Raw genomic sequence first — 21,671 nt, forward strand, 5'->3', positions numbered from 1 at the left:
TTAGAGTCACCAGTTAACCTAACCTGCATGTCTTTGGACTGTGGGGGAAACCGGAACACCCGGAGGAAACCCACGCGGACACGGGGAGAACATGCAAACTCCACACAGAAAGGCCCTCGCCGGCCCCGGGGCTCGAACCCGGACCTTCTGGCTGTGAGGCAACAGCGCTAACCACTACACTACCATGCCGCCGATTGGAATGATAATTTTTATGGAATTAGTAATGAAAATTATTTAACGTGTTTATCTTTACAAAATTAGACCAATTTTCATCCTTTAGCCACTTCTCTATCTACAAAATTAGCTCCACCCACCATTGTCTTTCCTGTGCTTCTGTAAACGTGTGTGTGTGTGTGTGTGTGTGTGTGTGTGTATACTATGTGAGTGTATATTATATATGTGAGAATACTGCAATACTCGACTGTGTGTGTAGGGTGTGGTGGAATTCTCTCTGTGTCTGCTGTTTGCGAAGCTCGTCAGCTACACCTTTCTCTTCTGGCTGCCCCTCTATATCACTAAAGCAGGTAAGAGTGTGGCGCTTATCCACGTTACAGGTGTGGCGTTGCATGTTTGTCTGACACACAACTGGAATGTGGAGAATTTTCTTTTATTGCACAACTACACAAACTTGTTTAACTATTGTGTTGTGCGTCACAGCTCACCTTGACGCAAAGAAGGCAGGAGATCTCTCCACCCTGTTTGATGTGGGAGGAATCGTCGGTAGGGAGAGACCTGTGCATTTTCTTTAAGTCATTTCAGGGGTGGTTTAGGGATTAAGCAGTGACTTATCTCTAATGATCTGGGGTGTGTGTGTGTATGTGTAGGTGGAATCTTGGCAGGAGTGTTCTCGGATAAATCGGGAAAGAGAGCCACTACCTGTGCCGTGATGCTGCTCCTGGCTGCTCCAACAGTATGTATCGTTACTGGAGGAAAGGGAAATTACCCAAACAAAAATCTCCAAATCCAACATTAATTCATAAAATCCTGTTCATCCAAACACTAACACATCTTGGTTCTCGGCACAAGATGTATTATATTATGATTTCACGATTCAGATTTTTGGCACATTTCTCGAAATATGTATCATATTTTTACTTTAACTCTTAGTTTATTTTATTCCTGAACTTTCCACAGTAACCCGGTGTTAAAATGCAGATGTGGAATTTTTTAACAGCATTATTAAAGTAGCCTGTATGTTACGTTAATATGATTTTACTACCCCAAATCAGAAAAGTTGGGATGGTATGGAAAATGCAAACAAAAAAAGAAAGCAGTGATTTTATAAATTTACTTTGACTCGTTGCAGACAGTATGAGCCCAAGAGATTTCATGTTTTGTTGGTCAACTTCATTTTATTTGTTAATATACATTGATTTCCTCTGTTTCACACCTGTAGCACATTCCAAAAAACGTTGGGACGGGGTCAGTTTAAGGCTAGTAATTAGGCAAAACAATAAAATGATGTGATTTGAAACAGGTGATGTCAACAAATGATTAATTTGGTACAAAATCAGTATCCAGGAAAGGCCTAGTCTTTGAGGAGCAAAGATGGGCTGAGAATCTCCAGTTTGTCAACAAAAGCGTGAGGAAAATTATTGAAATGTTAAATGTTCCTCAAAGAAAGATAAGAAGGGATTTGGATATCTCACCCTCTATGGTGCATAATATCAATAAACAACTCAAGGAGGAATTTTGGTGCATAAAGGGCAAAGGGCTCAAGCCTAATCTGAACCCCCGTGATCTCGGATCCGTCAGACAGCGCTGCATCAAGAACCGTCATTCATCTATAGCTGATAGAACCACGTGGGGTCAGGATTACTTTGGCAAACCTTCGTAAAGCTCTATAATAACGAGTTACATCCACAAATACCAGTTAAAACTTTTACTGTGCAAAAATCAAGCCTTATGTTAACTGTGTCCAGAAGCCTCGTGACTCCTCTGGGCTCGGAGGCATCTGGGATGGACCATCACACAGTAGAAATGTGTATTGTGATCAGATGAGTCAGTATTTCAGGCCTATTTTGGAAGAAATGGACGCCGTGTGCTCTGAAGAAAAGGATTCAGTTTGCAAGGGAGCATAAAGATTGGACTCTGGAGCAATGGAGAAAGGTCATGAGGTGTGATGAGTCCAGGTTTACCCTGTTCCTGAGTGATGGGTAAGAAGGGAAGCTCGTGAAGCAATGCGCCCATCATGCATAGTGGTCCCTGTACAGGCCTCTGGAGGCAGTGTGATGATCTGGGGTTGCTTCAGTTGGTCAGGTCGAGGGGCAAAAAAAATGAAGTCAGCTGACGACCTGAATGTACTGAATGACCTGGTTATTGCATCAATGGATTTTTTTTTTTTTTCCTCTCCTGATGGCAGGGCATCAAAGGGTTCAAATAGTGAAAGAGGGGTTAAAGAAACACGAGGAATCCTTTTCACACATGAACTGGCCACCGTAGAGTCCCGACCTTGGCCCCATTGAAAGTGTTTGGGATGCTGGAGAAGACTTTACAGGGTGGTTCGACTCTCCTGTCATCAAGACAAGATCTATGGAATAAATGTGATGTTGCATAAGGTTGATGAAACAATTCCATAGCAAATGTGTGCCATAATCAAAGCTAAGGACTGTTAGCGTTAGGTTTTTTGCTGTGCAGTGTATATTGTTGGACTTCCTGTGACTGATGATAATTAATTTGTGACTGTTTTTTCTAGCTTTACGGCTTTTCCATGATGAGCCAGTTCGGTCTGGGTCCCACTATCAGTAAGTCTTTACTCCGCTGCCTGTAACACTAACTGAACATCTCTGTACACAGTAGATCAGTTCCAGCTGTGTTCCTAAAGGTCTCATGGTTCATAGTGTAGGTGCAGAAATTTTACATAGAGGTTTTCAAACTTTTTGCAGCCAGGGACCTCTTGACATGTGAAATAAAATTTACTTTATGAGCAATAATCCAACAATTCAAATATTAAGCTCATTATTTTAACATGTACTAGAACACTTTGGCTGTTTTTCCTGAACTTTCCACAGGAAACACATTAGGTTCACGACTGCATTATTTGTCGACCCGTTTGTTTTTGAATGATTAAGGTTTGGTTTAAACTCATTCGCTTGACCAAGTAACTAATAAAAACTAATAAATATAATTATTTCTAATGCTAATCGGCATCATTCCCACCACTGTATCAAAAAAAAATTATAATATATGATGGGTCTGATTCAATAGCCGGTATCGGGCCGATACCAGCAAACAATGGTGTGCTGTATATTGGAGAAAACGTATTGGGTATATTAGATATACCTGGCAGAGTGGATATGGATTTGTCAAATTTATTTTTGGAACTGGAAATGTTCACACATGAAGAGACTTGACTGCTTTTTCTTTTGTTAAGATTGATTGTTAATATTTTATACTTTATTATATTTACAATGTGGTGTTTGTGTGTGAAAGAGTAACTGAACTACAGTACTTCTGTTAAAAAAAAAATTTAAAGCTTTGATATTTTCTTCAAAAATTTCTAAGATGGGTATCGACATCAGCTTCATTGTTGGTATCTGAAAAGAAAATGTGGTAGAAATGAAAATATAAATAAATTTAATATAATTAGCAATTATTTGCCAAAAGTGAATATTGGTGAATATCCAAGGTTATTATTTAAATAACCTTGGCTGGCTTTTTTTGGTGGCCTATCAGATATATATTCCATTCAGCTAGCATGATATTGAACAAGTCGAAGATGAGTAGCTGAATGGAATATATCTGATATTCCATGAAAAAAAGGCATTATTATTATTATTGGGACAAAGTACAAATTGTACATAAAAACGGAATGCAATAATTTACAAATCTCAAAAACTGATATTGTATTCACAATAGAACATAGACAACATATCAAATGTCGAAAGTGAGACATTTTGAAATTTCATGACAGCAACACATCTCAAAAAAGTTGGGACAGGGGCAATAAGAGGCTGGAAAAGTTAAAGGTACAAAAAAGGAACAGCTGGAGGACCAAATTGCAACTCATTAGGTCAATTGGCAATAGGTCATTAACATGACTGGGTATAAAAAGAGCATCTTGGAGTGGCAGTGGCTCTCAGAAGTAAAGATGGGAAGAGGATCACCAATCCCCCTAATTCTGCGCCGACAAATAGTGGAGCAATATCAGAAAGGAGTTCGACAGTGTAAAATTGCAGAGAGTTTGAACATATCATCATCTACAGTGCATAATATCATCAAAAGATTCAGAGAATCTGGAAGAATCTCTGTGTGTAAGGGTCAAGGCCGGAAAACCATACTGGGTGCCTGTGATCTTCGGGCCCTTAGATGGCACTGCATCACATACAGGCATGCTTCTGTATTGGAAATCACAAAATGGGCTCAGGAATATTTCCAGAGAACATTATCTGTGAACACAATTCACCGTGCCATCCACCGTTGCCAGCTAAAACTATAGTTCAAAGAAGAAGCCGTATCTAAACGTGATCCAGAAGCGCAGACGTCTTCTCTGGGCCAAGGCTCATTTAAAATGGACTGTGGCAAAGTGGAAAACTGTTCTGTGGTCAGACGAATCAAAATGTGAAGTTCTTTATGGAAATCAGGGACGCCGTGTCATTCGGACTAAAGAGGAGAAGGACGACCCAAGTTGTTATCAGCGCTCAGTTCAGAAGCATGCATCTCTGATGGTATGGGGTTGCATTAGTGCGTGTGGCATGGGCAGCTTACACATCTGGAAAGACACCATCAATGCTGAAAGGTATATCCAGGTTCTAGAGCAACATATGCTCCCATCCAGACGACGTCTCTTTCAGGGAAGACCTTGCATTTTCCAACATGACAATGCCAAACCACATACTGCATCAATTACAGCATCATGGCTGCGTAGAAGAAGGGTCCGGGTACTGAACTGGCCAGCCTGCAGTCCAGATCTTTCACCCATAGAAAACATTTGGCGCATCATAAAACGGAAGATATGACAAAAAAGACCTAAGACAGTTGAGCAACTAGAATCCTACATTAGACAAGAATGGGTTAACATTCCTATCCCTAAACTTGAGCAACTTGTCTCCTCAGTCCCCAGACGTTTACAGACTGTTGTAAAGAGAAAAGGGGATGTCTCACAGTGGTAAACATGGCCTTGTCCCAACTATTTTGAGATGTGTTGTTGTCATGAAATTTAAAATCACCTAATTTTTCTCTTTAAATGATACATTTTCTCAGTTTAAACATTTGATATGTCATCTATGTTCTATTCTGAATAAAATATGGAATTTTGAAACTTCCACATCATTGCATTCTGTTTTTATTTACAATTTGTACTTTGTCCCAACTTTTTTGGAATCGGGGTTGTATAATAATAATAATTATTATTATTATTATTATTATTACTACTATACATACACACTCTCCTCATGTCAGCATTCTCGAAGGCGAACGCTAGCTTACCCGTGACTCGGTGCTGTTAGTGCGGCAGTCCAGTTACCTTCCAGCCGGTGTAGTCTTGGTGAAGGCTAATGCAGTCAAGCCTAATAATAATTTCCCTGAGTTACTTTTAAAATCAACATCGACAGCAACACACAATGGAGCGACCTGGCAGCCAAAATTCTCTCAAAATCTTCCATAGTTAACGATGCAAACCTGGCGGCCATGTTTGTTTACAAACTGTCACAATCACTGACTAGCACAGAAGTTTTACATCTCTGACTTGTCTCTCTTCCAGTTTTTCAATGTCCGTTGGTATGTTTTTCTCTTGTAAATATGTGTGAAGAATATCTAATGAAGTTTTGGCAGCCTTTCAGGTGTTCAACGCGTCTGTTAGTTTCAGTTTATTTCTTTAGTGCTAAAACCTAGCACTGGATTAGCCTCGTCTTCTCTCTTTCCCGGCCGACAAAGAAATGATTGTGTGCATGCGTAAAGAGAAGTTTTATCATTGGATATTCACATGAGCACCAACGTGTGATTGTCATGTTGTTTTGCCAATGTGCAATATCATAATGATATTGCACACTCATTCTCCATTGGGGAGAGTGGCAGAATACACGGAGGATAAGCGATATGATGACCGTATTGCATGCTATCAATAAACCTGCTAGAAGGGAATAGAACACGTTTTTTTTTTTATTCCATGGAAAAAGTGGCCCATATGCATAATAATCACCGATTATTCACGGATAATTGTTTTCCTATAAATACACAGGTTTAATTTATTTCAGTCTTCAAAAGCGGGATGCAAATGTAATAGCGGCGCAGACTTGTCAATTATCTATGCCGATAATGTGCTTTGTTTTGAAATTGATAAAATACATCCCAACTCCACCTTCCCCTTGAGTTTTAGACCAAACTTCGTAGCATCTTTAGTGCTTTTAGGAACAGTGTTTTCTTTCATTTGTAATTCTTCCTCACAGTGATGAAGCGATCGGCCGCCATTTTGCCAAGTCGCTCGAGGTGATTATTGAGAAATGGGCTGAATTTCTTGACCAATCCGTGCGCACGATTTCCTATAATCAGTCTGTATTTATTACTAATATAATTTCCACTCCGTGCCCTGATGTTCAGTGCATTTACCTGAGTGATGTACATGAGGTATATGATTGTGATGCACATGCAGTGTATTTTTGTGTCCTGTATTAAACCTGTGTGAAGTGATGAGCCGTGTTGTGTGTCGTAGGCATGCTGTTGGTGTGTGGAGGGTTAGTGAACGGACCTTATGCCCTCATCACGACCGCTGTGTCTGCTGATCTGGTGAGTGTGTGTGTGTGTGCGCATGCGTATCCATTGAATACACTCAGTGCGTTTACATGCACATCCAAATCGAGCTACTGTCGGTAATCGAGCTAAGGGTCCCAGCAGGGGTGCCAGAGAAATCCAATCCTACATGCACACAAGGAAATCAAGCTATTGTGTGAGGTACATTGTGCACCCAAGCCACAGGTGGCGCTACACGCCCCATTGTGTTGGTACACTTCCGGTTGTCGTCATGAAGAAGAGCTATTCAAGAGTATAAACAAAGTTATCAGTTCCGTGTTCACAAGAAGAACGACGACGAGGACAGCAACATCGAGAGATGTTGTTCTTCCTGACCTCTTCTGCTGCTCGCTGCTACTACTACTGTTGTCATGCCGACCGAGGCTGTTGTGTTTCCCGCTTGTGGTCTCGTCACTCGTCACTTCCAGAAGGGGCAGCGCTGAAGTAAGTAGCTCGACTACGTAGCTCGATAGGGTTTACATGCACTAAGTAGCTCGGCTACAATCGCATAATCTAGGTCGCGTAGCTCGATTACGAGAAATCCAGTTCGGTTTGATTTCAGCCGAGCTAAGGTGTTTCCATGGCATTTAGAACTTCGATTTCAGTCGAGCTACGGCAGAAATTCGATTTTCTCTATGTGCATGTAAACGCACTGACTGAGAAATACTTTTGGCTCTTTGTCTTACCCAATATTACTGACCTTTGACCTTTTCAACATTGCAGGGCACCCATAAGAGCCTAAAAGGCAATGCCCGCGCTCTGTCAACAGTCACGGCCATTATCGATGGGACAGGCTCTGTTGGTAAGTGTATCAGACCTCTGTTATCAATTTGAATGGGATATTTAAACCTGTGTTAAGTGTCACTCAGAAGTGACCAGGTTCCCTTTTGAGTCTGATTCTTTTCAAGATTTCTTCCTCACGGCATCTCAGGAAATACTTTCCTTTTCCACTGCCTCTGGTTCGCTCATTTGAGAGAGAAATCAACTTCTGGATTTTTGTAAAGGTTCAGTATATGGTCTATTAAAGGAGAACTGAAGTCATTTTTAAACTTGCTTCATTTCTTGATTAGCGTGTTATTCAATTACGTTTTCGGTTTCAGTAACCTTATATCATGATTCGTATTGGCAACTAATTGCAGTTAAATATTATACTTATCGGCCTATTCGGTTTTTAGCCGTGTTGAATTTAGTTCATTTGGTCCACGGCAGGCGTCGCTTATCCGCGCGATCTTCACGAGACTTGTGCGAGACTTCGAAACGTGAAGAAGTGTCAGCCAGGTGTCAGTGCTGCCATTTTGAAAACTGTTTTCCAAACGAAATATTGCACAAAAACGAGTTTAAATGACGATTACTGCCTACTTTTTTCAAACTTTCCTGATTGCTATCAAAACAAACAAAACTTCCGGCTTGATTACGTCAGCGTTCGAAAGAGGGCGCGGGTCTTTTGACAACGTTGGCAGGTGTTGGTCACTTTGATTTCTGCTGTACGTTTTACTTCCATCCTACGATGTCTCGCACAACGACTCTTGTTTACAGCCGTTGCTTTGACATATGGACTGATGTATTACAGAGCATATTTCAAACACTCATAACTTGCTATAGCAGCGACAAAATAGCGATCAGAAATGCATTCCTATATTTAATAAAATGAGAAATAGAATTTTGATGATGATAAATTTGCCTTCAGTTCTCCTTTAATCCATATCTTTAATTCAGGTTTGTGCAAAGTGGCCTTGGATCTTATTTTGTTGTGTAATTGTTTTATAACTTGCTGGAATGGACTCCGAGGTTATAAAATGTTGAGGGGTTTTTGTTCTAAGTGTGTCTCCTGTTCTTCTTCCTCCTTCTCTTGTGTGTAGGTGCTGCAATCGGCCCCCTGCTGGCCGGGCTGCTCTCTGCACACGGCTGGGATCAGGTCTTCTACATGCTCATGACGGCAGACTTTCTTGCACTACTGGTCAGTACGGCTTAGATCAGACCTCAGTGCATCGGTGCAGGGACTTGTGCGTTAATGTGTTTGTATTATCTGCTTATTGTGTTTGTCTACAGCTGTTGCTGCGACTGGTGTTGAAGGAGATGAAGTCAAACAAGAATCGTCCGAGAGCATCAGTCGAGTGAGTCCATGTTCATATTCATCTCTGAGCGCATTTCTCTATATCCACATCGACATGGAGGGACTTAAATGGTGTTTTATCTTGTCGTATTCCAGACTGAAGGAGCACTGAGCACTTTGCACTAAATTGGAGCGGAAGAGGTCGACTCTGGACCTTCTACGCTTCCCAACCAGGAAAAACATCTTGAATCTGTTCTCAGAACCAGACCTCCTGCCCTTTGGCTTGATCATGTCCACTGTGTGCTTTGTGCTACTCTTGACTTGTAAAGGAACAAAATTGAAGCTTGAACTCTTTACCATCGCTGTAGCCCGAGTAGCAGCCTGTTAAAAGTCTGTATTCTTTACCTGCTGTATCGCGAGCTCAAGTCCTGCTCCACTTATTTCTTCAAACCAATGAAGTTCTTTAGACATTTACATGTGAGCTGGATCAGATCGGATCAGTGAAGGAATCAAGCATAGTCTAAACGTTTATCACTGCCTTCCATGTCCGTCTGTGTGTAAGTGTCCTTGTAATAAGGTTTCACCGAGTTAACCTGTATGAGGTGTCGGTATTTATTTTGAATATGTAATAATATTTATTCATGGAATATAGGAGCTTTTCACAATCCACTTATTAATCAGAAAGAGATTGATATTTAAAGGTGCGGTGGGTGTTTTGTGTGTGTGATTATTATTTTTTTTTTTTATAATTTCCAACTCGGATTCACAATATTCAGTACATCTTAGTAGTTTCTTCACTTTAGGCTGCTGCTTAATTTATTTCTGGGCCTGAAAATAGCCCCACCCCACCCAGCCTTTCATCATTTTTTTTTTGCTGAAAAGCAGCTCATGAAGTAAATGCCATTTCGAGAGAGAGGGGTTAGTTAGATGAGGAGGTATGACGACGAAAGCTTGCAAAAATGTTCTTTTTGCAGCAAGAGGCTCTAAAAGTTGCTTACTGCTCCTTTAATTAATAGTGTGTTTTCACAGGTAATAAATCCATTCATGGGATAAAGCGAACAGGCTTTAATTTAACTGCAGAGCTTCTGTGGGAACGTAAATCAACCTCGTGAACACATTGCACATTTCGGCTTGATGAGTTCTGTAAACCTCACCCAACCCGGCCCGGTATCGAGTGCATACACACAGTCCAAGACACAGATGTGTAGCATCCATTGCGTGACCAGAACTTGGACAGTGAACTTCCTCCCATGTTCCTAATAATCGATTAAAGCTAAAAGTTTTCGTAGCACTTTTCACGCTAAAAGCTTCGCATGACGTCAGTTCCGTAATGCTGACTGGTTTCAGTAGACTTCCATTCTTTCAAGATTTTTTTTTCTTTCCAGCTTGCGTTCAAACCTTTTTCTCCTTTTCCTTCTGTGTAAAACACGATCTCCAGCTGTCCTACTAAATATTCCAAGCACATGAAGTGTACAGATAAATATCGTGTGTGTGTGTGAGAGAATAGGAGGATGTTGTTAATATATTGTTCTTCATTCACATCTGCCTTTCTACAAACCAAAGTCAAATCTTACATGTTATTTATGTATAAATATTATATTTGGTTTATTTAAATATTGTGTTTTAAATACTGTGGAACAGATTGTATTGAGATTCATATTGTTTTTGTTTATTTAGGACAGATTTAGAGAAATGTAATCTCTCCTCTGACTGTTTTTACTTAAATGCAGTGTGTGTGTAGGACTGTGTTCTGTACTGTGGTGTTAGACGACTTGAAGGAAGCCTCTCGTTTTTCTGTTATCATGGAGGGTTTTTTTTAAGATATTGTAGGGACATGATCCACTGTTAAGTTTCAGTAACACGTGACCATGAAAGACGGAGTATACAGGAGGCAAACACAAGGGGTTAAAAATGATTCCCCATTAAACTGGACACTTTGAGTAAAATGCCATGATGAATGAAGGACGATGCCGTTGAATCTGATCTGTGACCCATCTGTAAATGGGCGTCACACTATAGATGATGGAATGTATTTTTTTTTTAAATGTTTTTTTGGGGCTTTTTGCACCTTTTATTAGATAGGACAGTGTAGAGACAGGAAATGAGCGGGAGAGAGAGACAGGGAGGGATCAGGAAATGACCTCGGGCCGGAATCAAACCCGGGTCCCCGGATTTATGGTATGGCGCCTTATCCACCTGAGCCACAACGCCTCCATGGAATGTATTTTTGTATGAGTAAGTTGCGTCTAATTCTTTACTGGCGTTAAAACATGATTGTGCCTTGTTTTTTTATTTTATTCTTCTTTATATGGGTTTGTCCGTTGAACTCCTTTAGAAACTCATTGCAGTAGCTGCAGGGAAGTCACTGTGTATAAAGGAATTAAAATGATTGGGAGCATTATTATTATTGTTATTATTAGTAGTAGTAGTAGTAGTATTAAAGAGGAATATCCACTGTTTCAGTTGTAATATTTGAAGCTAAAAAGTAGATTTGGGCAAGTCTGTCTCTCTCTCTCTGTCTGTCTGACTCGCTCTCACTCACAGTGTGTGTGTTGGTCTCTCTATCTCTCTGTGTCTCTCTCTCTCTGTCTCATATATATATTAATTACAGAACATTGTTTCCATTTATTTAAACTACCTGACCTTGGAGATAAACCTTCTTACCTCAGAATGCATCATGTGTTGATCTTTCACTATCCATCACTGTCAGTTTCTGACCCAGCATTACTCCTGTGCTGATGCACTCCAGGGGTTCTACATGCTCGGAGATGCAGTTTAGTTCATTTCCTGGCACTTGCAGGCCTCCCTGAAACTAACTCTTTTTGGTAATATTAATGAGAATTTTTTTTTTTGACAAAAGTTGCTGTGATTTGTTTTTGATTAAAGACTTGTAAGTAAAAGTAGACGGCCTTTCGATTTCATAAAATCAGTGAAATTTAGTTCACTCTGAAATGTGGTTATTGTGATAGATGTTTATTTCTGTAATATCTGACAAAATATCAGGCCATTCTGTGGCTGGGAAGTTATTTAATTTGAGGGGATTAAAGTAAATAATGTGCAGGAAATCGCTCGCTTTGCGCAGTCAAGCAGACAGAGGAAGTCCGTGTGCGCATGCGCAGGTTTACTTTCTTCTTCTTTTGGGTTTTACAGCAGCTGGCATCCACAGTGTTGCATTACTGCCATCTACAGGTTTACCTTTGAGCGTGCGCTGACAGTTCCATCATTCTGTCGCTAAACGAACAGCTGATCACACCGAGGTGCTCGCTGAGCGCCCATATTTATTAGTTTGGTCCTGCGTTTCCTTTCCTTCGTATATAACATAACGTCTTTTCTTCTCGCTTTCTTTCCGTTACTGTAGTCGGTCTTTCATGTTTCATTCGCACACTCACGTCCTCCATTTTTCTCTCCTGTTTCAAATTTGTATCCCACAATGCCTTGCGCGAACGGGGAAAGCCCACCATGTGATGCATGATGTAGTATCTTGAACTGCATCATGGTGAAGCAGGAAAAAATAGCTGAGAATTTAGGGCCACGTGGAGAGAAATTAATTAATTGTTCTATTTTAAAAAAAAAAACTAATAAAATTGGAAGCCTGTGATTTGAATTCAGTAGCTTTCGGTCACTAAACAAAAATAATTGTGTGTCGGGGAAAATTTGTTTTTATGACCTACACTTAAAATCTGAAAGGCAGTATACAGTGCTGAGCGTAAATGAGTGCACCTCCTTTGAAAAGTAACATTTTAAACAATATCTCAATGAACACAATTTCCAAAATGTTAAGACAAAGTTTAATATAACATCTGTTTAACTTATAACGTGAAAGTAAGGTTAATAATATAATTTAGATTACACATTTTTCAGTTTTACTCAAATTAGGGTGGTGCAAAAATGAGTACACCCCACAACAAAAACTACTACATCTAGTACTTTGTATGGCCTCCATGATTTTTAATGACAGCACCAAGTCTTCTAGGCATGGAATGAACAAGTTGGCGACATTTTGCAACATCAATCTTTTTCCATTCTTCAACAATGACCTCTTTTAGTGACTGGATGCTGGATGGAGAGTGATGCTCAACTTGTCTCTTCAGAATTCCCCAAAGAAAATAATTTCTTTACACCACAAAGGTGAAGGCTACAAGAAGATCAGCAAAGCTTTACTTATCAGTCAGAATACTGTAGCAAAAGTGGTACAAAAATTTAAGAAAGATGGAACTGCAACCATCTCACAGAGACGTCCAGGTCGTCCACGGAAGTTAACACCTCGACAGGAGCGTCTTCTGATGAGAAGGGTTGAAGAAAATCGGCATGCAAGTTCATTGCAGTTATCGAAAGAAGTAGAAAGCCAAACTGGGGTGACTATTTCCCGTGACACAATACGGCGTACACTGCAGAGGAATCGCATGCATGGACGCCGTCCACGAAAGAAGCCTCTCCTTTTGTGCCCAGGCACAAAAAAGCCCGCCTAGAGTTTGCCAGGGCCCATGCTGACAAAGATGAAGACTACTGGGACTCTATACTCTGGAGTGATGAGACCAAGAGAAATGTTTTTGGAACTGATGGCTTCAAAACTGTATGGCGTCGCAAAGGTGAGGAATACAAAGAAAAATGCCTGGCGCCTACAGTGAAACATGGTGGTGGCAGTGTCCTTATGTGGGGCTGCATGAGTGCTGCTGGTGTCGGGGAGCTGCATTTCATTGATGGCATCATGAATTCACAGATGTATTGGTCTATACTGAAAGAGAAGATGCTACCATCACTCCGTGCCCTTGGTCGTCGTGCACTTTTCCAACATAACTAAACACACATCTAAGGCCACTGTTGGATTTCTGAAGAAGAACAGGGTGAAAGTGATTCAGTGGCCAAGTACGTCTCCTGTTCTGAACCCAATCGAACACCTATGGGGAATTCTGAAGAGACAAGTTGAGCATCACTCTCCATCCAGCATCCAGTCACTAAAAGAGGTCGTTGTTAAAGAATGGAAAAAGATTGATCATTCTTGTTCATTCCATGCCTAGAAGACTTGGTGCGGTCATTAAAAATCATGGAGGCCATACAAAGTACTAGATGTAGTAGTTTTTGTTGTGGGGTGTACTCATTTTTGCACCACCCTAATTTGAGTAAAACTGAAAAATGTGTAATCGTAGTTATATTATTAACCTTACTTTCACGTTGTAAGTTAAACAGATGTTCTATTAAACTTTGTCTTGTCAACATTTTGGAAATAGTTTGTGTTCATTGAGATATTGTTTAAAATGTTACTTTTCAAAGGGGGTGTACTCATTTACGCTCAGCACTGTAGCTTTAATAGTCAACTATATTAGTGACACATTTATGGAATAAGAATAAAATAACCAGTTGATGTTCACCAAGTGTCAGCTTTATTTTCAGCTTCAGCCATTCAATTACAGTACATGACTATCCCGATCTGACTTGGGGACCGGCACGTATTATGTACATGGTGTGTAAGCACCTCTTAACAGATTAACGGATGGCACTTTACTGTGAACACAGTAAGAGGAAGGAGGTAAATCAGACTAACATGATCAGTGATGATCTGCACACAGAACGACTCGGGCAGCTATGCACTGGGTGCTTACGTGGACGGGGAGTGGAATATGTCTGAATGTAGAACATTTACATGGCAGTGCACCGTCACTGGTGTATGGAGATAAGAGAAAATTAAACAAAAGACCACACTTTGAAAATTGACAAGTCTTTTCAATCGTGTAGCGACAACTTTTACAGGTGTCGGCAATATTGTGGGCGTAGCTACTGTATAAGGAAAAGCTGTAATTTTTAATTTTTTTGGGAGGTGGTGTTAAGGGTCTCAGCATTAAGTATTTTCTTGTCTGCTTGCGTCTGCCCTTCCTGTCCATAGGGGGAGCTACTACAGTGCTTGGCTGTTAATTGATGAAGGAGGGATGTTTTCTGGGTGTGAAGTATCAACGACAAAGGAAAAAATGATGTCTGACTTCCATATATTATCAATGAAATAATCATGATAACCTACAGGATGAAAGAATTAAAGGGTTCATACATGACTCAACCATACACTACCGTTCAAAAGTTTGGGGTCACCTAGACAATTTTGTATTTTCCATGAAAAGTCACACTTTTATTTACCACCATAAGTTGTAAAATGAATATAAAATATAGTCAAGACATTTTTCGGGCCATTTTGAGCATTTAATCGACCCCACAAATGTGATGCTCCAGAAACTCAATCTGCTCAAAGGAAGGTCAGTTTTATAGCTTCTCTAAAGAGCTCAACTGTTTTCAGCTGTGCTAACATGATTGTACAAGGGTTTTCTAATCATCCATTAGCCTTCTGAGGCAATGAGCAAACACATTGTACCATTAGAACACTGGAGTGAGAGTTGCTGGAAATGGGCCTCTATACACCTATGGAGATATTGCACCAAAAACCAGACATTTGCAGCTAGAATAGTCATTTAGCACATTAGCAATGTATAGAGTGGATTTCTGATTAGTTTAAAGTGATCTTCATTGAAAAGAACAGTGCTTTTCTTTCAAAAATAAGGACATTTCAAAGTGACCCCAAACTTTTGAACGGTAGTGTATATTATATAAACTAGGCAAGTACTCGGCTGGAAAATGCTCACGTTGTAACCAACAAGAAAGAGCTGAACATGTATTACTTCACTGTAAGAAATACAATATGAAGAGAAATCACTTTCAGTCACGAAGGAAGGCAAAACACCATGACTTTTCATTACTGGGTCTCTGGGGGGGGAGGGGGGGATAGTAGGCGAGATACTGTATATGGTGATGCTATTATAGTTTTCTGTTCCTGGAATCTCCTGTTCCACACTCCAGTCCAGTCCCGTCAGTGATGACAATGCACCATTTACACTCGTTTGCCCACCACTAATCAACACCAAAGAAAAAGAAGATGGCTGACTTTTTTTTTTTTGGTTATGCTAAATGTAAATGTGTGTTTTCTGACAATGGTGAGTGTGTCTTAGAGAGTATGTGTAATTATATAAACATTTATCATTACCACTGCCTGTCTGACAGGAGTAATGCCATTTTCTTTATCACTTTTTTTTAACAAGAAGAAGCCTTTATTTATCACAAGTACACTCAAGCAGCGTGAAATTCCTCCTCTGCATTTAACCCATCTGAAGCAGTGAGCACACACACATACCCAGAGCAGTGGGCAGCTCTGCTACAGCACCCGGGGAGCAGTTGGTGGTTAGGTGCCTTCCTCAAGGGCACTTCAGCCATGATAGAGGGAGGGGGAAGTGCTGTTCATTCACTCAACATTCTTCATGGTTTTCCTGCCAGTCCCAGGAAATGAACTGGCAACCCTTTGGGCCCAACGCTGCTTTTCTAACCTTCAGGCCACAGCCGCCCCCATTGGGGAAGCTTGAGCCAATCCCAGCTGAAATAGGACAAAAGGCAGGGTACATCATGGATAGGCCGGCAGTCTTTAAAACCAGTTTTTCCTGGTTTTAGTGTTTGAAAGGAAGTTTGGGAACAGTTTCTTCATAACTTTAGTTTTTTGTTCACGTTTAGGAAAGGTAGATTTGGTTGTGGAGGTAGCGTTAGATTCTGTTTATTGTTTTGGCCTTGCTTACCCCTGGAGAAATGGCCTCATTTTTGATGGCAGAGTAAAATATTCACTTTTTAAAAATCTTTTCGTTAGGAGGTTGTGGTCTCGGCTTTACATAAAACATTACCCTAGCTAATGGGTGGCACGGTGGTGTAGTGGTTAGCACTGTCGCCTCACAGCAAGAAGGTCCTGGGATCAAGCCCAGTGGCTGACGAGAGCCTTTCTGTGCGGAGTTTGCATGTTCTCCCCGTGTCTGTGTGGGTTTCCTCCGGGTGCTCCGGTTTCCTCCACAGTCCAAAGACATGCAGGTTAGGATAATTGGTGGCTCTAAATTGACCGTAGGTGTGAATGTGTGAATGGTTGTGTCTCTATGCCCATGTTTACATTAGACCGTATCAGCGGATCATCAGATTAACGTTTTTAAAACGATTAGTGTGCACACAGCAACACCAATACACGATTTGCGTGCACACAGCAACACCAATACACGGATACGCTCGGCTCCGCAGGCATCCTGCGCTCCAAATCACTCCGCCCTGAACAGCGAGTGCCCTCTGGAGGGTGCGCACTCCGGCCTTGCGCAGCTCACAGTGCACGCGAGTGAAGTGAACAAGCAGTGATTCGGGACTGAGCCGCTGTGTGTGTGATCTCAGCGCATATCACTTACCACTTGCAAGTGGAAGGATGGCAAGCCTAAAGACAATCATAACTACACAATGGGCAGTATTTGCATCAGTATTTGCAGTATTTTCATACTTTTATACTCTTTAATGAAAGGTGATACAAGGCGGAAGTCCGCGCCGTTTTTCAGCAGTCGCGTCACATGACCAACGCCAGCGAATCAGGAAGGTGGATGTCACAGTGACGTTGTCCAATGACGACGCCAGCTAGAGCTCAGCACAGCGTATCCGCGTATCTCAATGTTTACACAGCACCTGACCAGACACGATCTGGATTGAATACGTGGACCCTGGCGGATTCCCGTTTCCCGGCGTTTTAATGTAAACGGACAGTGCATCCGCGAAGAAAACGAGACAGATACGGTCTAATGTAAACGTAGCCTATGTGTCAGCCCTGCGATGACCTGGCGACTTGTCTAGGGTGTACCCCGCCTCTCACCCATAGTCACCTGGGATAGGCTCCAACTTGCCTGTGACCTTGTACAGGATAAGTGGCTACAGATAATGGATGGATGGATGGAACTTGTTCACCCTTATGCTTGATGCATTTTCTCAGCCTCTGTATTGTTTTTGGACGCCCTTTAGATCGCATCAAATTGCTCTGTTTGTTAAGAAATGGTCAGCTGTCCATCACTAACAATGATGACTGCTTCATTAGGATGCGCAGAAATGCAGATGGGCCACAAGGCCCACACCAGTACAACAAAGCCGCCCACAGCGGAGGCACGAATGGCCCAGCCAAGCCACCATAGAATGTCTGGCCTTGTGAGCGGTCATATACTATTCTCCTCTCCTAACGAAACACCTTACACAGTAAGGTAAGACAAACGATGTTGTGCCCCCATCATGTTGTCTCTCTGGACCTCCAGACCTGATACCAAGTGGTGCACAAAAGTGCCACAGACCTGACAGATATGGAAGTTGCTCCACAGTGACAAATGACTTGCTGAGTGATGCCATCCATTGGCCATTTGAGTGGCTCTTCTGCATGCCATCTGGTGGTGTACCATTGACCCTGTTGGATTCATCTGCCACATTGCACCGAAAAGCACCCTGCTGCCAGCACCTTATTGGTCATGTACTGTTTAACCCATAGCTGGAACCCAGGCAGGTGCTACCACTCCGGGTCAGAGCGGACCTGGGAGCAATGGTGATTAAGGGGTAACTCCACTTTCCCCAATACTCAAGTCCTCCTGGACCTGGGACTCCTCACCGGTTGCAGTTTAAAATCATATCCAGAACTTAATAAATATAATTGTTTCAGACAGTGGCTTGTCCAAAAAATTTACATGAAGGGGAAAATTATTCATTTCTCTCCAAAGCTTTCTTCTCATATTGCGACCCTGACTCCATCATGCAGGTTTCTTCTCTACAGCGTCAGGAAGATCAGGTAATTTCTCTCCACAGACGCCCCTCACTTTCTTCCTCAGTCTTTTATCATCTCAAGCTTGGACTACTGCAACTTGCTCTTGGCAGGTCTTTTCCCACACACCATCCAGCTCCAGTAAATGGTCCAGAATGCAGCTGCATGACTTTTCAACCTCTTCACAGTACCCTGTTGTTGCATTTTCTCCATTGTAGCATCAGATATAAAACACTGATGCTCATCTTCAAAGCCCAAAAACAGACCAGCCCCCACCGCCCTGAAGGCACTTATCACGCACCTCTGCACCACGCAAAGGTGTGTGATTTTGACAGATTGACACTAAATTAAAATTACAAATGAAAATTCTGGTTTGTGTTTTATTTCTTTTGGGGCCCTGAGACAAAAGTCACATCAACTTCACACGTGAAACTTCTGTGTGTGTTTTTATTCAGACACTTCACACATGTTCACACACAAGGGACTTTTCATGTGTCTGTCTGTCTGTCTATCTATCTATCTATTAAATTATTCATAAATTATTCATGTATTTTTCATGTGATTTTATAAAATTATTTTCTTTTAACATTTGTTTGATTTTCAGTATTTTTAAAAATAAATTATGAATTTATTTTTTCACTTATTTTATTAACTTGCATTCTTATAAAATGACTCCTTTGTTTTCACCTGTGATTTTTACACAATTTATTTTCACATCTGATTTTACACAATTAGTTCCTTTTCACATGTCAAAACATGCATCGAGCACATGGGTTTTATTTTCACTTGTGACATCACACAGTTAATGCATTTTTTTTACGTGATCTTTATAGTACATGGTGTCACATGCACGCTTTAAGGCGACAGCATGGTGAATTGCACCTTCACACGTGATCCAATCTTATTAACACAATCGCATGTGAAACGCTTATGATCACGTGAAATGTGTGTGATTTTCCTGTCAAGTGATGGGATTGTTTGCCTGGCTGTGAGTAGTGATTCTCTTGTAGTGAATTCTAAACCAGACGTTCTGTTGTTAAGGAAAAAGAAGTACATTACATGACATTACAGGCATTTAACAGACACTTTCATCCAGAGTGACCATACAACATACCCAGAGCAGCCTGGGGAGCAGCTGGGGGTTAGGTGCCTTGCTCAAGGGCACTTCAGCCATTCCTGCTGGTCCAGGGAATCAAACCAGTGACCTTTTGGTCCCAAAGCCTCTTCTGCAGTAATGAGGCCATGGCTTCTCCACATAAGCTCCATGTAAAGAGTTTATAACCTTTCTGTAATACAGCACTGTGAATTTTTTTTTTTTAAATCACAAAAACATTTTATATTTCCAAACATTACTTTTCCAGCACAAAATTAAATGTTCCTGAAAAATGTTTGTCAGTAAAGAAAGCAGCATATTACGCAAGAGATCACTTTTCAGACAAAAACATAATGAAGGCTGCTGCAAAAATAAGAAGCAAGTGTGACGATTGAAGTCTGGGCGGCACGGTGGTGTAGTGCAGGGGTTCTCAACCTTTTTTGCTTTAAGACCCACCTATTCATACTTGTAACGAGGCAGGGCCCATTAAAAAAGATCCCCAATTATTCTGGCTCATCTATTCTATTAGAATCTAATAATCTATTGTAAAGTGTATTAACGGGATGCAGCATCACTCCTTGTTACAGACGGGAGTCCAGGAATTAAATAAATGCAATAAAAACAATTTTTTGAATTGTAGGTGTTGTATTTAAAACTGTATGGATGGGCCAGAAATGAACATAAAACCATGCGTGCAGGTCATTCTCAGTCAAAAGGGATTAATGATCCAAAAGTGGAGTCTGGTCCATTAACACAAGAACTTGTTGCCATGTTTGTGTTCACCAAACGAGCAAGTTATTAAAATCAAGAAGTACACTCAAAAGAGGTGGCTATAGAAACCACTCAATGGGATTAGATCCTTACACGCTAACAAAGAAGGATTTTTCCTATGAAAGAAAAATTTCCGACTTAAATTTGACATTAGTAGAATATATTTTGATCCTACTGTAGTTGTAACTAAATACAAAGACAACAGTTATGCATAGTATTAATTAACTTAATGTGAAGATAATTAACAGATAATCAACAGATTTTAAGTTTTTTTTTAAAGATTGTGTATATTTTTAGTTGTTTGTATGTGTAATTATTTGTATCTGTACAGGACCCCATCAGCTCTTCTGATCAACTTATCATCTTTAAATAAAGTCATTCATTCGTTCATTCATTACGAGTTGGAAAATTATCCATCTGTTGAGTTCCACGACATCTCAGACTCCCTGGTGCTGCAGACATCGTTCTATATGGATACACAGATGAAAACCTGGAAGAGCATGGAGGAGTACAACTTTTTATATGTGGCTGGGTTAAAGATCTGGGGATCAGGACACTACAAGATAAATCCTGTATCGTTTTTGCCTGTGTCTTTGCGATGGTTGTTAGGACGTTACAAGTTTTAGTATCGGGTGTAAACAAGCCACAGCCACTCGATCCTCAATCCTCCCTGTTCCAGCAGGCATCACAGATCCATATAATTTACCCACAAACGTATTCTGCCCCACTCTCTCTCTCTCTCTCTCTCTCTCTCTCTCTCTCTCTGTGCATGCGTTGGTTAAATGTAGAGGAGGAAAGTGACAAAATAAAGGCTTGTTCTTCTTAATTTACCCACAAATGGATTTATTCCACTTGAAAAATGTTTGGCAAACCAGCTACTGGATTTGGGACACTACAACATCCTGAACTATAGTAGTGGTGAGCACTGTCACCTCACAGCAAGAAAGTTCTGGGTTTGAGCCCGGTAGCTGACAAGGGCCTTTCTGTATGGAGTTTGCTTGTTCTCCCCATGTCTGCGTGGGTTTCCTCTGGGTGCTTCGGTTTCCCCCAAAGACTTACAGGTTAGGTTAAATGGCTACTCTAAATTGTCCATAGGTGTGTGTGAATGGTTTCCTAAACCCAGAAGGGCATCCGGCATAAAACTATGCTCCAATTAGTGTGACGTGGCTCATTAGGGTCCACATGGACCCCAACCTGGCAACAGTGCTGGACAAGGTTGTGACAGTCAAGGTCTCCAGAAGATATGGGACTGGTTGTGTAAAACTCGCAGCTCATTTCCTTATCAACCTGTACAAACTGTAGCTGAGATGACTATGTAAAGGGGGGGGAGAAAAGCAAAGGTTTGTCATACCAAATATTACACTTGCTCTGTAGAATGATATTCTACATCATTCCAGGTATGAGGA

General features: G+C 41.0%; 1 protein-coding gene across 2 annotated transcripts in view; it reads left to right on the forward strand.

Moving 5' to 3' along the window:
• slc37a1 (solute carrier family 37 member 1) overlaps nucleotides 1-11,450 on the forward strand; it is a 47,626-nt gene extending 36,176 nt beyond the window's left edge. For both annotated transcript variants that reach the window (XM_060930391.1, XM_060930392.1), the window contains exons 12-20: nucleotides 434-524; nucleotides 658-720; nucleotides 825-910; nucleotides 2,696-2,744; nucleotides 6,650-6,723; nucleotides 7,450-7,528; nucleotides 8,586-8,683; nucleotides 8,776-8,840; nucleotides 8,936-11,450. In XM_060930391.1, the coding sequence (XP_060786374.1) occupies nucleotides 434-524; nucleotides 658-720; nucleotides 825-910; nucleotides 2,696-2,744; nucleotides 6,650-6,723; nucleotides 7,450-7,528; nucleotides 8,586-8,683; nucleotides 8,776-8,840; nucleotides 8,936-8,951 (621 nt within the window). In that variant the 3' untranslated portion in view covers nucleotides 8,952-11,450. The remainder of the gene's footprint in view (nucleotides 1-433; nucleotides 525-657; nucleotides 721-824; nucleotides 911-2,695; nucleotides 2,745-6,649; nucleotides 6,724-7,449; nucleotides 7,529-8,585; nucleotides 8,684-8,775; nucleotides 8,841-8,935) is intronic.
• The last annotated feature ends 10,221 nt before the right edge of the window (nucleotides 11,451-21,671 follow it).

The sequence above is a fragment of the Neoarius graeffei genome, chromosome 9 (genome assembly GCF_027579695.1).
Source record: "Neoarius graeffei isolate fNeoGra1 chromosome 9, fNeoGra1.pri, whole genome shotgun sequence".
NCBI lineage: Eukaryota > Metazoa > Chordata > Actinopteri > Siluriformes > Ariidae > Neoarius > Neoarius graeffei.